This window comes from Tupaia chinensis, unplaced genomic scaffold (genome assembly GCF_000334495.1).
Source record: "Tupaia chinensis unplaced genomic scaffold, TupChi_1.0 Scaffold144529_1, whole genome shotgun sequence".
In the NCBI taxonomy this organism is placed as follows: Eukaryota; Metazoa; Chordata; class Mammalia; order Scandentia; family Tupaiidae; genus Tupaia; species Tupaia belangeri.
The window spans coordinates 1,798,160-1,812,551 of record NW_006204388.1 but is presented as its reverse complement, the minus strand read 5'-3'; the positions used below and the strand labels follow the sequence as shown (position 1 = coordinate 1,812,551).

Sequence of the window (14,392 nt, the reverse complement as noted above, 5' to 3'; positions counted from 1 at the left end):
AGTAAAATTAATTTTGTCTTGGGACCAGCAGTTAGCGTAATGGCTATGAACTCCTATGTAGTTGAGCATGGTTTGAGTCCCAGACCTGGTGGCTTAAACTCATGCCAGGTGCATGTACGTGTGTGTCCAAGATCCCGAGAGAATGAAGAAGGGATTGTGATGTGGCCATCCTCCCTGAGGGGTGATTTCTCACTTTCTGTCTCTCTGTCTCCCTCTGTCTTTCTGGCAAGCACACACACCCTGTAGCAAAAACCTCTCCAAAAAAAAAAATTAATTTTGTCTTTATACTCAACCACAAGGACAGGGAAAAAGAAAAATCCTATTATCAGTTTTATATTATAACCTCTTTGGGAATCAGTGAGAACTATGGAGTTCATAGAAGTCAAGAAATGGTGGAAGGATCTCTGGAATTTAGTTCACTATGGTTCTCACTAGAATACTTGTTGCCTAAGATTACATGGTCAAGTCAAACACAGATGACTCTATGGGGGCTGTGGTCACTTCTTAGTTGCCACACTTGGCCACTTGGTTTCTCAGCTTGGCCACTGAGGCTTTGGTCCTTATTGTGGGTTTGTTGGTAAAAGTAGTGGATTATTGAATCATTAGGTAGTTCTGTTTGTTTTGTTTTGAGAACCATCTATGCTATTTTTCATAATGATTGCACTAATTTACATTCCCACCAACAGTGCATGAGAATTTCACTTTCACCACAATCATGACAGCACTTTTTTTTCTTTGGATTTTGATACTAGCTATTCTAACTGAGGTAAGATAAGACTTCAGCATGGTTTTGCTTTTTCTTTCTCTGATGATTAGCAGTGTTGCACATTTTTTTAAATGTATTTGTGGGTTATTTTTATGTCTTGTTTTGAGAACTTTCTGTTCAGACCAACCAATAGCCCATACCAGATGCATATCTCAACATTATAAAGGCTATATCTGACAAACCCATGGGTAACATTATACTGAATGGGGAAATTTTGAAAGCTTTTCTTCTAACTCAAACAAGACAAGGATATCCACTCTCTTCACTCCTATTCAATGTAGTACTAGAAATCCTATATAAAATAATTAGAAAAGAGGAGGAAATTAAGGGCATCTCAACTGGAAAAGGTGAAGTTAAATCATCCCTGTTTAAAAATGACATGATCATATACATAGAAAATCTAAAACACTCAAACACACATGCACAAATTCTTAGAACTAGTGAATGAACTCAGTAAAGTTGCAGGCTACAAAAATCAACATATGAAAATCAGTAGCCTTCTTATTCACCCCCTAGCTGAAAAAGAAATTTAAAAAGTAATCCTATTTACAGTAACTACCAAAAAAATCCAGGAATAAATTTAAAACAGAAAGTGAAAGATACCTACAATGAAAACTATAAAATACTGATGAAATAAATTGAAAAAGACACACAAAAATGGAAGGACATTCTAATTCATGGGGTAGAAAAATCAATATTGTTAAAATGTTGATACTATCTGAAATGATTTACAGGTTCAGTCCATCATTATCAAAATGTCAACAGAGTTCTTCACAAAAATATAAAATAAAATCAGAAAATGTTTTGGAACCACAAAAGATCCCAAATAGCCAAAGCAATTCTGTACAAAAAGAACAAAGTTGACAACGTCATGCTACTTGACTTCAAAGTAAACTATGAATCCATAATAACCAAAATCGCATGATACTGGCACAAAAAAAATCTATACAAAGGACTTCAAAAACTGTGGAGAAAATATTAAAGTATGAGTTTATTTTGGTGAAAAATATTTTTTGTAGTTCAATTTATTCTCATATTGTTCCTTTTTCATGAACTTTTTGAAAATCTCTTATAAACCAGAATCCAGAAACAAATTCATGAACATAGGGCTAACTGACTTTTTAAACATTTATTTATTTATCTATTTATCTATTGATCTGTTGTGATTTTCAAGTCGTCAGGTTTAGGACTCAAACCACAGTCAACCATGTGGCATCCAGTGCCTTAACCATCATGCCACCTACTGGCCCACATCTAACTGATTTTTGACAAATGTCCCATGAACATCCAGTAGGGAAAAAAACAGTCTCTTCGATAAAAGGTGTTAGGAAAATTCAATATTCATATGTGGAAGGATGAAACTTTAATTAATAAATACTGATCTGTCAGCTGTCTGAAAATCAACTTAAGGGCTAGCTTCATAGTACAGTGGTAAAGTTCTGCTCAGGTAAAGCTGGATCCCACATAGTGACCGTGGTTTGAATCATCATCCTTGTCACCGGGCATGCATTGAAGATCCAACAGGCTGGAAAATGAACTAGAGGAAGGGGATTGCGGCTTGGCCAGATCCTGCTGAGGATGTCTCTCTGTGTGTCTCATTTGTACATGCATACAGACACACTCTATCATGAATATAGAAAGGATTTTTATTTTAATCAATTAAATGAATTAAGGACATAAATATAAGATCCAAATTATGAAATGACTAGAAGGAAACATAAGGGAGCAGGTGGTGGTGGCAGTAATAAAACAGTAATGAAACACAGTGGTCTGCAAGACTGACACACATGGCAAGGTTCCAGGTTCATGTCTAGAGACCTCCCTGAGTATGCCAGGAACTGATGTGCCATGACTTGAGGCTGTCTGAGGCTAGAGATGGATTGCGGCATCAAAACCCTGTTGGGGATGCTTTCTCAATGCCTCTCTCTCTCTCTCTCTCTCTGTCCATATATCTATGTACGTATATATCACTCATAGAAGAAATAAATAATTTTTTTTAAAAATGGAGAAAGATAAAAATGGCCAACTTATTTTTAAAAATAGGGAAAATGCTTTGGGACATTGATCTAGGCAGAGATTTTTTTTTTAATGGGACTTTTAAAGCATGGGCAACAAAACCAAATATAGACAAATGAGATCACTTCAAATTAAAAAGCTTTTGCATGGCAAAGAAAATGATCAACAGAGTGAGGAGTCAAGCTACAGAATGGGAGAAAATATTTACATGTTATACATATGACAAGGGATTAATAACCAGCATATATAAGGAACTCAAAAAAAAAACTTACTAACAAAAACAAATAATCCAGTTTAAAAATGGGCAATCAACCTTGACTAAAACTTTATTTTCTCCTTGAGGACTTATTTTATTACCCAATTAAAAATTTCAGTACCCCTAAATGAATTCTCCCTATTCACTTCTATAACACTTATAACCTCCTCATTTATTATTTTATTGTACTTAATTATTTTGTTTACTGTCATCCTTTCCTTTCCCCAAAGATATAAAGTTCTTTGAGTATGAAATTTTTATTTGTTTTGTTAACTACTGTGTCCCAGATCAGCACAAAATAATCTCACAGTAATTGTTAGTGAGTGAAGAAAATATTAGCACATTTTCTCTTTTTTTTTTTTTTTTTGTATTTTTGAGTGATTAATGGTGTCAGGATCACAGTAGTATTTTAATTTTTTTTCCTTTTTTTTTTTTTTTGGCTAGTTAACACAGCATGTTGCAAGGTGGAAGATTCCAGAATCATGAATTTCTTGAATCCTTTAATAAAAGTTCAGTTATTCAACATATATTAACATATATAAGAGCCTGTTTAAGTTAAAATAATAAGATGCTTATAATGGTAAGAAAGTCCTGCTTTGCTTAACCCAAGTCCAAGATATGTCCAAGAAAAACCATGTACCAACTAATACGTCTTTCTTTTTTTGCTACAGTAATATTTATTTTAATGTTTATAAAATCCCTATCATTTCTACATGCATTTTAAAGGTAAAGACACTAAAATTTCTAAGATTTGAATCAGTGTCCCTCACGAATTTCTGTTTAGGCAGTACTTAAAGATAGCGTTATGGTTAGTGGTGAAATTTTTTAAAAATCTAAAACATGACTTTATATTTTTTAGTGTACATTTACTTGGGAGTAGTGTAAAAAATACTGACTACATTTGGGAATATCCTAATTTTTGACAACTCTCACCCACCTTGTTAAAGTTACTCAGAGTTATAGTAACATTTAAAGCAATTTGTTTAGAAGAGAATGTGTAGAACAATTTGTAACAGAAGTACATTTAGGTGAGTAGAAAATGTTTAGATTGATGATGAAATGGTGTCTTACTATGAGGTTTTAGAATGCTTTGCCAAGAACTGGGTACAGTCATTGCCACTCTACTGGTGTTGATGGTAAACAAGCCCTCCAGGTTTTGGTTAAGCAGTCAGCCCTGTGTTCCAACATTATTCTATCACTAGAAAGCCAAGGCTGGCGATCATGGTAAGCTACTAAAGTTTTTCAGATGCCAGTTTGCATATATTCTGTGTATGTGCAATGTACTTCTTGCTAAAGAATGCTCCCATACTGCCGCACCACATGACCAGGTAAATCGGACAGGGTGGGCGGAATGTCTTTCAGAGCATTGTGTCATGCACTGCCTCACAATAGTGTTTTTCTCTATCTGTTATAGGTCAATGCACAAACTGGCCCAGCTGGAAAGACTTGACCTGGGCAATAATGAATTCAGTGAGCTGGTAAGCAAATGCATTTTCTGAATGTGGTGAATACACTCCAGGAGATTATTGCTTTTGCTCTGTATTTTTTGTTTTTTGGTTTTTTTTAATGACTCCAGGTATTAAATCATTGAGTGCACATTTGCATTTGCTAAATATAAAGAGTAAAAATAACGTTTGTACGTTAAGTGATTATTTGATTATGTCGTGAGCCACACAGAACTGGATAATAAGGGATTCACTTTTAAAAAGTGGGATTGAGGCAGATACAAATTGGGAATTTTGAGCACCAATTTGTGACAGGAATCATGTTAAGTGTGTTACGTGCGTTGCCTCATTTAATCGTGATTTGACACGTTGCCTAAAATCTTTATGGAAATGGGATCAAAGCAGTCACTGACATACAGAGCTATTATATGGCTGAACAGGGACTAAACTGAGACTTGCTTACCTTCAAAGTTCATACCTTGAAGAATTCTGCTTTAGAGGCTGGTTACTGGCTAATGTGAGAGAAGTGAGTTGCCAAGGGCGTTCTATTTCCAATTACACGGAAAGTGTCGATTGAACGTATGTTACTGCCTCACTGCCAGTGAGATTGGCAGAACTTGGCCTGCTTCTTTCAGACTTCCGTTTTCTGTAAATTGGCCTGCAAACCAAAATCTCAAGTGTAAATTAGAAGCAAGCACTCCATAACAAACAGACCCAGCTTCCTTGGTAGACATCGTTCACTCAAATATCTGCAAATTTTGAAAATCTAATGTATCTGAAGTATATTTTAACTATATTTAAATGAAAACATTTAAGTAAGCAATTAGCTTTTCCATCTCAGCTCTCTTGCTAGCTATGTGACGATACGAGTTTCATAACCTCCCCAGGCCTCACTTTCCTGATATATAAAATGGGGGTTGCAGTGGTTTCTCCTTTACAGGGCTCATGTGAGAATTGGATGAAGTAATACATAGACAGGTCTTGGCAAAAGTGGTTCTCAGTAAATGCCAGTATAGGATCACGAAGTTTACATCACTGTATACTGAATGCACACACAAAAATTAGCTTGCTTCATTTTGACCATCGCTAATCTAGTCATCACCCCAGACACTATCAGCTGTTTAGTGACAGTGAAAACTGACTTGTCTTCTGTGATTTGAAGTTTAATCTCCTATAAGAAGTTAGATGATCTCTTTAGGTTGTGTTTATCTTCCTTGTATTAAAATTCTCAGTCTTTCATGAATCCTCTCCCCTTTTCCTTCTCCCCTTGCTAATAAGAAATTTGGAGAGGTGCAAAGGAGGTCATATACCTCTGTATCTTGAGGAACAAAAACTTCCTGGACACAGGCCAGCGTTCGGATGTGTGCTAACTGCAGTAAACTGCTGATACTGCCCGGTGTTAAGCTTTCAGTTCTAGCCCCTGATCAATTTTTTGGTGTCAGGCTGAAACCCAGTGGGCATTGCTGTGTTCAGCTCTCACTGGCTGTGCATGTAGGAGTCTCTGCCCAGTCCCCCCCTCCAACACCAGGATGGACAGTTTCTCCCCAGTTTCTGTTGTGAAGGTACTTTAACAGGCAGACTGTGGTAATGGCCACATCGCCAGTCACTGCTTTGAAGCTAAACTTCAGAGCCTCCCCTGCTTGCTGCATTACGTTGCCAAGTTCACTCTGCTTTGGATGCTCCCAGAGTTGTTCTATGCCAGCCTGAAGGTGGCCCCAACACAGATATTAACGGTAAGAATGGTATTTAGCCAAAGTACCTCTGACATTTTTAAAGGAGATATTGATTAATGTAGGTAGAGAAACTGGAGCAGGGGTGTTAAGTAACAGATAGTGGCACAACTGGTAGACTTACATTCATTTTATAAGTTAGTGGTTAAAAATCTGGGTCTGCCCATACTTTCATTAAGACATGTAGCTTGGCCTAGCAACTGGAAGAACATGGACAGTGGATGCTGATAAACTGAGATTTGACTCACCATCCCTGGCTAACTGGGTACCTTTGAATCTGTGGTTCATTCTCTAATCTCACCTTCCTCATCAATAAAATAAGGTTATCGATCCTAACAATTTGGGATAAATAGGCATTTTCACATATTTTATTTTGACAAATGTTACACAAGAAAATCTAATATAAACACTCCGTACATGTTTCAATTAATCTCAGATCCATCCAGCATATCATTTGCAAGGCTTTCACGTGAATATTTGTGAATTAATTTTTTACTGTAAATATTTGGGTCAATAAAGAAGAATAGGTCATGTTTACTTAATTTTTTAAAAATAGACTAATTGATAATATTTTTCTCATATTCTTTTATTTTATAATTTCTTATTTACATTTAATTATTGAACATCTCTGTAGCTCGCAATATGATTTTTCAAAGTATGCAAACAGTACATGACAATCAAATCATAGGTATTACTGTACACATCATTTTTCAATAGAGAACTTTAAAATTATTTTAATGAATGTTTTATGGTATCTAAGAAATCATCATATGAGCAGAAATTATTTTTGTCTTTTAATATGGCAATATTCTATGCTAGACACAAAATAAGTCTCCCTTTCCAAGTTTTTTTAACCTCTGCCCTAGGGGTCCTTTATTTGATAATGCTTGGAAAGTTTAATTATGAAACTTCACATTCCTAGTGTTATTCACTTTTAATAAAATATCTGATGATTAGTCATATGTGCATAACTGGCTGCTATTTCTCTGATAGTAGATAGTTTTAATCAGACAAACAGAATGTTCTCCAATAAGAGGCCTCTAGAACAATGTAAAGGGGAGGAGAGGACATCAAATTCCACCCTGTAATTAGATACTGGCAACAAGAAGGTTATCATTAGATGATACATTTTGTTTGAATGCCATGGTAAAGAGACAATGTGGAGAGTATATTGATTATAAGTTTAAAAAAAAAAAAACTTAGAAAGTGAAAACCTAATGAGAATAGGCTTTTGCTTGCTTGAGGAACCAATATAAATATACCAAAGAAGATTCAAAGTAGAACTCTCTATGGATGCCTTTGTAATAATGAAAAAGAGGAAGCAAAAGAATTTATCTTACATCTAACACAAACAAACCCTGAAAGATTTGGGCAGAGTCTTAGAAATATAATAGATTCTTCTTACAGGTTTTAAAGTTGTTTGTCTTATGGATTATTTTGCTCAACATAAAACTGATAAATGTTCATTTAAGATAATTTGGAATGTAAAAAGAAGTATAAAAACCAATAGCAAAAGAAGCTCCTGATTGCATCTTATATAACCATTGTTAACATGTCCTCCTTCCCATGCCTATTTTTTTTTAAAGTGCGTTCAAATGAGTACTCAGCATCAGGCCAGAAGTGGGATACTATTAGATTGATGTGTGGAGCTGCAAAACATCAACTCTTAAAGATCTCTGTATGCTCTGGGTAGAATATCCTCCTTAGTGTCACAGAATAATTGGGAACTTCCCAGCTGCTATGGAATGGTCAGGGACTCTGAAACATTCATTGACCATCATAAGACGTAAAAGTTCTATGATAGGGATCAGCAGGCAGTATAGTGGTTAAGGCACTAGACATTCCCACATGGCCAACCGCAGTTTGAGTCCCAGACCTGGTGGCTTCCTTTCTCACTTTCTCTTTCTCTCTCTTTCTGTCTCTCCCTGGTCAGATTTTTTTAAAAATTTAAATGAATAAATAAAATTAAATAACCTTAAAAAGTCCTGTGGTTGGAGTGTTTTAATAATGCATGTATGTATTGATCTATCTAGTAAACTAAGAATCCCTATTGGTCCTGAGCTGGTGGAGAAAATAATGGAGCCCCTACTAAAAGTTGGTCGTAGTGTATAAGAAACACCAAAGAAAATGAAGCAGGTTGAGCTGCAGATCTCGGATTGACTTGAGAAGTGAATCCAGTAATAGTGAGGCCATCGCTGACCATCTCCTACTGTAGCCCCAGCTGCCAGCTCCTCAGAATCCCACTGCCTCTCCCATCCCATTCCTTCATTGAAAAGGAGAGAGCTATTATGCGAAGTAAAATGTCAGCCCCAAAAACTCTATGAGAACCTTCTCAGAGTCAATCATCATAAGAAGCAAAATAAGCTTTTCTGCAAGTCAAAAAGAGAACCTAGCCCAGAGGAGACTAACAGCAGACCGGGCAGTGGTGTGTGTGTGTGGTTTAAAATATAAGAATTCAAAGGAAGTATGCTTTGCAGCAACGGCTACAACCCCCTGACCACAGAGTGACCATGGGCAGCAGGCAAGGAAGACAGTGCTTACTGTGGTCATTGGAGCAATGAATTTCAGGGGGAGAGGGTGGCAGCTTTGTCTCTACCTTCCTAATAGCCTTCCACAAGATGAAAACTTTTTTTTTTTTTTGGAGAGGTTTTTGCTATAGGGCGCGTGCACTCGCCAGACAGAGAGAGACAGAGAGACAGAAAGCGAGAAATCACCCCCGAGGGGGGATGGCCAGCCACGCCGCAATCCCTTCTCCTCCATTCTCCTCCCGGGATCTTGGGCACGCACGCACACGAGCCCAGCGTGAGTTTAAGCCACCAGGTCCAGGATGCGAACCGCGGTCGACTACATGGGAGTCAAGCGACATAGCCATTATGCTAACTCCTAGTCCCAAGATGAAAACTCTTAAAAGAAGAGAAGGACCCTAGGAAAGGCCTGATTCCTGACCCTGTGCTATTCAAGAAGCGAGGTCAGAAAAATGAGGTTTAAAATTTTACTGTAAATATGTCATAATACATACTGGATATATGTGTCTACATAGATATTTCTATCTACCAAATGAGAATTATAATTTACAGTATTATTTTGTATTAAGGCATGGTTATCGAAATCAAATCATTCAATTCCTTATGGGGATTATAATTTGTAAACTTTACTTCTTGTAGCTGAGTTAAAAAGAACATCAAATAATGGAAACAATATGAATAGTAAAATAAAACTGAAATTTAAGAAAAAATCCAATCAAAGAAGCTTAAATTTTTATCTCAATTTTATACATATTAAATAATATGTGATATTTATTTAAGTTAGGAAGCAAAGCAGAATGTACCTTTGAACCTACCACCACCTTCCTATGAATTAGAACATTGCCGTTTCTGTTTAGCCACCCATATACTCTTCCCCAGCCCCATCATTCTGTCTTTTCCTCAAGGGTAACTACAATCCTAAATTTTGCTTAACATTCCTTTGCTGTAGTTTTACCTTATTCATATGTATCGCAAAGTATTTTTCTCATTTCTAAAAACATGGTCATATCACAACTTATTTATCCTTTCTTATCTTCCTGGACAGTTATTTTGTCCAGGTGTGTGTTATTACACTGCTGCTATAAATATTCTTATAAGCCCACATATGCAAAAGTTTATCTAAAACACATATTGAGAAGTGGAATTTCTTGGTTATGAATAATGCACATCTCTAAAACTAACGTTTTGTTTTTCAAAGTAAGTGTACTCATTTACTAGCAATGTGTGTAATAGGTCCAATGCTTAACATCTTCATCAACATTTGATATTGTCAGATTTCTTATTCTTGCCAAATTAATGGGCATAAACTGGCATCTCATTATGATCTCAATTTGCATATTTCTGATTTCTAGTAAGATGAGTGAGTTTTTCATATGTTTGTAGTAGATTGAGTTTTCTGTGAAATGCCTGTTCATCCATGTTGGCCATTTTCCTGCTGGCTGTCTTTGTCTTTTTGATTTATAAGGATGTGTTACATATTCTACAAATTCTCTGTTGATTAAATGTACTGTAGATAACTACTCCCAGTCTTCAGAGAGTCTTTTTACTTCGTAGAAGTAAAAAGTAAAAGCTTTTTCCTTTTTTGCTCCTCAAAACTTTTTGCTTTTGAGGACCAAAAGTTCTTACTTGTAATATAATGAAATATATACATTTTTTGTGTCTAGCTCATTTAGTGTCTTGCTTAGGAAGTCCTTCCCTACCAAAATCAGGAAGATTTCTCATCTAAAAGTTCAAAGATTTCCTTTTCATATCAAGTTTATTTCCACCTGGACTTAATTTTTTATACTGTGTGTATTATTTTTTACTTAACAGATACTTAGTTTTCCAAGCAAAACTTGTTAAGTACTGTAGTCCTTCCTTTCCATAAAAATATGAGTCACCTCTTAATAAAATATGATTTCTGTACATTTATAAGTTACTTCATTGATTGTTCAGTTTATTTCCAGGGTATCAAATCCAATTATCTTAATGAGCACAAAAAACAAGTTTTGTGACCTAATATGTCTCCCCAACTTAGGCACCTAGACATTTACTTTTCATACAAATTCTAGAATCAGTTTACTAAGTCTCTTAAAAGGAAAAAAATATAGGGACCAGCAGTTAGCGTGATGGCTATGTCACTGGTCTCCCCTATAGTTGACTGCGGTTTGAGTCGTGGACCCGGTGGCTTAAACTCATACTGGGCGCATGGGTGTATGTGCCCAAGATCCCAAGAGGAGAATGGAAGAGAAGGGACTGTGGCATGGCCATCCCCCCTGGGGGGTGATTTCTCGCTTTCTATCTTCTGTCTCTTTCTGGCAAGTGCACACACCCTATAGCCAAAAAACCTCACCCCCCCCAAAAAAAAGGAAAAATACATTGTTGAGATTTGATTAGAAATATACTGATGATGTTATACTCAATTTTATTGGATTGAGAATGTAGAATTGACATTTTTATGATATTATTTTTCTGCATTAACATGAACACATCTTCATTTTCTGTCCATTTTAATATATTACAGTTGTTTTCTAACTTTCTTCACTTGTTTTGTGCATTTTCAGTTACTTTATTTCTAACTGCCTTGTCTTTTTGTTTTAGTTATAAATGTACTTAACACATTGTAGTGTCAGGGCCAGCAGGTGGAATGGTGGTTGAGGTAGTGGGCTCCCACATGGCTGAATGCAATTTGAGTTCTAGACCTGGCGGTTTGCTTTCTCACTTTCTCTGTCCTATAGCAAATTTCAAATTTCAAATAATAATAATTAAACTAAATTAAATGAATAATTCTTTTTAAAAAATTGTAGTGTCCAGTTGTTAAAGGATTCCACATGACTGACCATTGAATCCCAGTCATGGTGGCTTGAAAAACACACTGAGCACATTGCATCGTGCCCACAGTCCTCACAGGATGAAGAAATAGAGAAGGGACTGTAGTGTGACCATAAACCCATTGGCAGTGGGGGTGGGGCTGGTGCTTTCTCTCTCTCATCTCTCCATTTCTCTCTGGTAAATGTACTTATCCTCTAGCAACTAAAACAAGAACAAAAAACAAAAAAGCATAGTCCTCACTGTTGCAGGTAGTTATCCATTTCTTTTGTTTTTTAATTTATATCTGACCATCTGCTAAACCCTCATAATGAAATGTATAATTTGTCTACAGATTCTTTAGTGATTTCTATGTAACTGATCAGTTAAGTCAGCAAATAATCATAGTTTGTTTTCTAGTTCCTCAAGTTTTAAACACTTTCTTTCTTTCTCTTGCCATAGGTTTGACCAAGACCTCTAGTAATTTGTTGAATAGAAATGAATGTCATTGTCTGATTCCTGATTTTATTGGGAATGCATTTAGTGATTTGTCATTAAGAATGCTCTTTACAGCTGGTGGCATAGTGGTTAAGGTGCTGGACTCCCATAAGGTTGACTGCCGTTCAAGTCCTGGACTTGGAGGTTTGAAACTCATGCTGGGTGCTTATGTGTGTGCATGTCCAAAATCCTGAAAAGAGAATGGACAAGAAGGGATTGTGGTCTGGCCATCCTCTGGGGGATGGTTTCTTGCTTCTGTCTCTGTCTCTCCAGCGAGTACATGTGCCCTATAGCAAAAATCTCTCTCAAAAGAAAAAAATGCTCTTTACTATTAGTTTTTCATAGATACCCTTCAAGTTCAGAACATAGTTTCCTCTTTCTAGATTACAAAAAGAATTTATTATGAAGAAACACAAAATCCATGGATTTTTTGGCATTTATTGAAGTAACATTTTCTTTCTCCTGTAATCTATTAATGCTACAAATTATTATTTTTTTAAGAGAGATTTTTGCTTTAGGGTGGATGTGCTCACTGGAGAGACAGAGAGAAACTGAAAAACCACCTCTTAGGGTATGCAGCAGTGCTGCAGTCCCTTCTCCTCCACTCTCTTCTCAGTATCTTGGGCACACTCACAAACATCTCCAGCATGAATTTCAAGCCGCCAGGTCCTGGACTCGAACTGTAGTCCACTACAGGGGAGTACAGGAATGTAACCATTGTGCCATCTGCTGGTACCCAATGCTCTGATTTATACATAGGAGATTTCTAATGTAAAATCACCTTTGCATCTCTGAAATAAATATGTAAACTATGCTCAGTTTAATCTCATTAAGGATTCCTTAACATTTTTGCTCATGGCCTCTATACTGGAGTCATTGTTGGTGTCTGAGCCACAGCAATCATTGCAGACTTACTTCAGATTGTGCATTACCAATAAGTTCTCGTATTTGTCCCTATGGGATTTATCTTTGGATGCTATCTAGACAGAAAGAATGATGAAAAACCAACTTCCTTCCAGAACAAGAGTATATTATTTCAAAGGGAATTGTGGCCCAGTGAAGAAGTGACCTGGAAGTAAAAGCTCTGGCTGAATTACAGAATGTTCACATTTTTAAAAGTGATGAGAATAATAAAAACATGAGCATTATTTTTAAAAATGTCTTGCTCATGAGTGAGACTTATATAGTTATTCTTGTGGTCTTTTTTTTTCTGTAAGTCCATATTAACTGACAATTTTGAAAAATTATCATCCCTAATTCTTCAACTGTTGCCTGTCTTTTATCTATTTTTCTCTTTCCTTCTGAAATTTGGATTAGTTGGATATTATCACTTATATTAAGAAGTATCAACTTTTATTGATTATTTTACCTTTTTCTGAAAAAATAATTAAATAAGTGGTAATTCTTTTTAAAAATGTATATTTTATATCCTTAAAGAAAATCTTTTTGCCTCTTTACCTAAAATTATCCAGTATTTATTTTCTAGAATTAGAGACATGATGGCAAGATCATTTTTAGAGTATTTTCAACTTTTTTGAACTATTCAGTGTGCCAGTAACTAATAAATATATTCTAAATTATAAACTAAAGATTAAAGAACACAACGTAGTTTTTCTTTCTTTTTTTGTTTTTTTTTTTGGAGAGGTTTTTGCTATAGGGCACGTGCGCTCGCCAGACAGACAGACAGAGACAGAGAGCCAGAAAGCGAGAAATCACCCCCCAGGGGGGATGGCCACGCCGCAATCCCTTCTCCATTCTCCTCTTGGGATCTTGGGCACGCACGCACACACGCCCGGCGTGAGTTTAAGCCACCAGGTCCGGGACTCGAACTGGGATCAACTACATGGGAGTCCAGCGACATAGCCATTACGCTAACTGCTGGTCCCCCACAACATAGTTTTAAAGACAAAACATCTAAGTGACAGCAGCAAAAATATTTAAAAAGCAAGAAAATTACTCTATGTGAAAGAGAACATTTAATTTTGAAGCACAGTGCAAAGATAAATTGAATTTTAAAAATTCAGAGAATTCACCAGGAAATGTATAGTATCAATTCCTTTATCATTTTTTGATATATAATAATTTCACATATTTGTGGAGTACAAAGTTATTTTTCAGAACAAGAATACAATTGTGATGATTCGATCGGGATAATTAGTATATCATCTAACCGTTTATTATTATTGTGTGTGTGAACACTCAGAATCCTCTTTTTTTTGCTAGGAAATGAGTAATATCATTTTAGATAATATTTGAAACATTATACCGGGTAGTCTTTATAAAAAAATTCATAAATATAGCTATCCATGGACTACATTAGACTTATATTACATAAAGCTTTTTATAGGAAAGATAAAAAGTGCTCTGTA

The 14,392-nt window shown here is 35.9% G+C and overlaps 1 protein-coding gene and 1 pseudogene across 1 annotated transcript in view; both read left to right on the top strand.

Annotated features, from left to right (window-relative positions):
• The window catches only part of LRRC7 (leucine rich repeat containing 7), a 543,267-nt gene that overhangs the window by 357,255 nt on the left and 171,620 nt on the right, over positions 1–14,392 (top strand). Inside the window, exon 8 of the mRNA XM_006167144.1 lies at positions 4,453–4,516. Within this exon, the coding sequence (XP_006167206.1) occupies positions 4,453–4,516 (64 nt within the window). The remainder of the gene's footprint in view (positions 1–4,452; positions 4,517–14,392) is intronic.
• LOC114005812 (NADH dehydrogenase [ubiquinone] 1 beta subcomplex subunit 1 pseudogene) lies at positions 8,502–13,102 on the top strand (annotated as a pseudogene).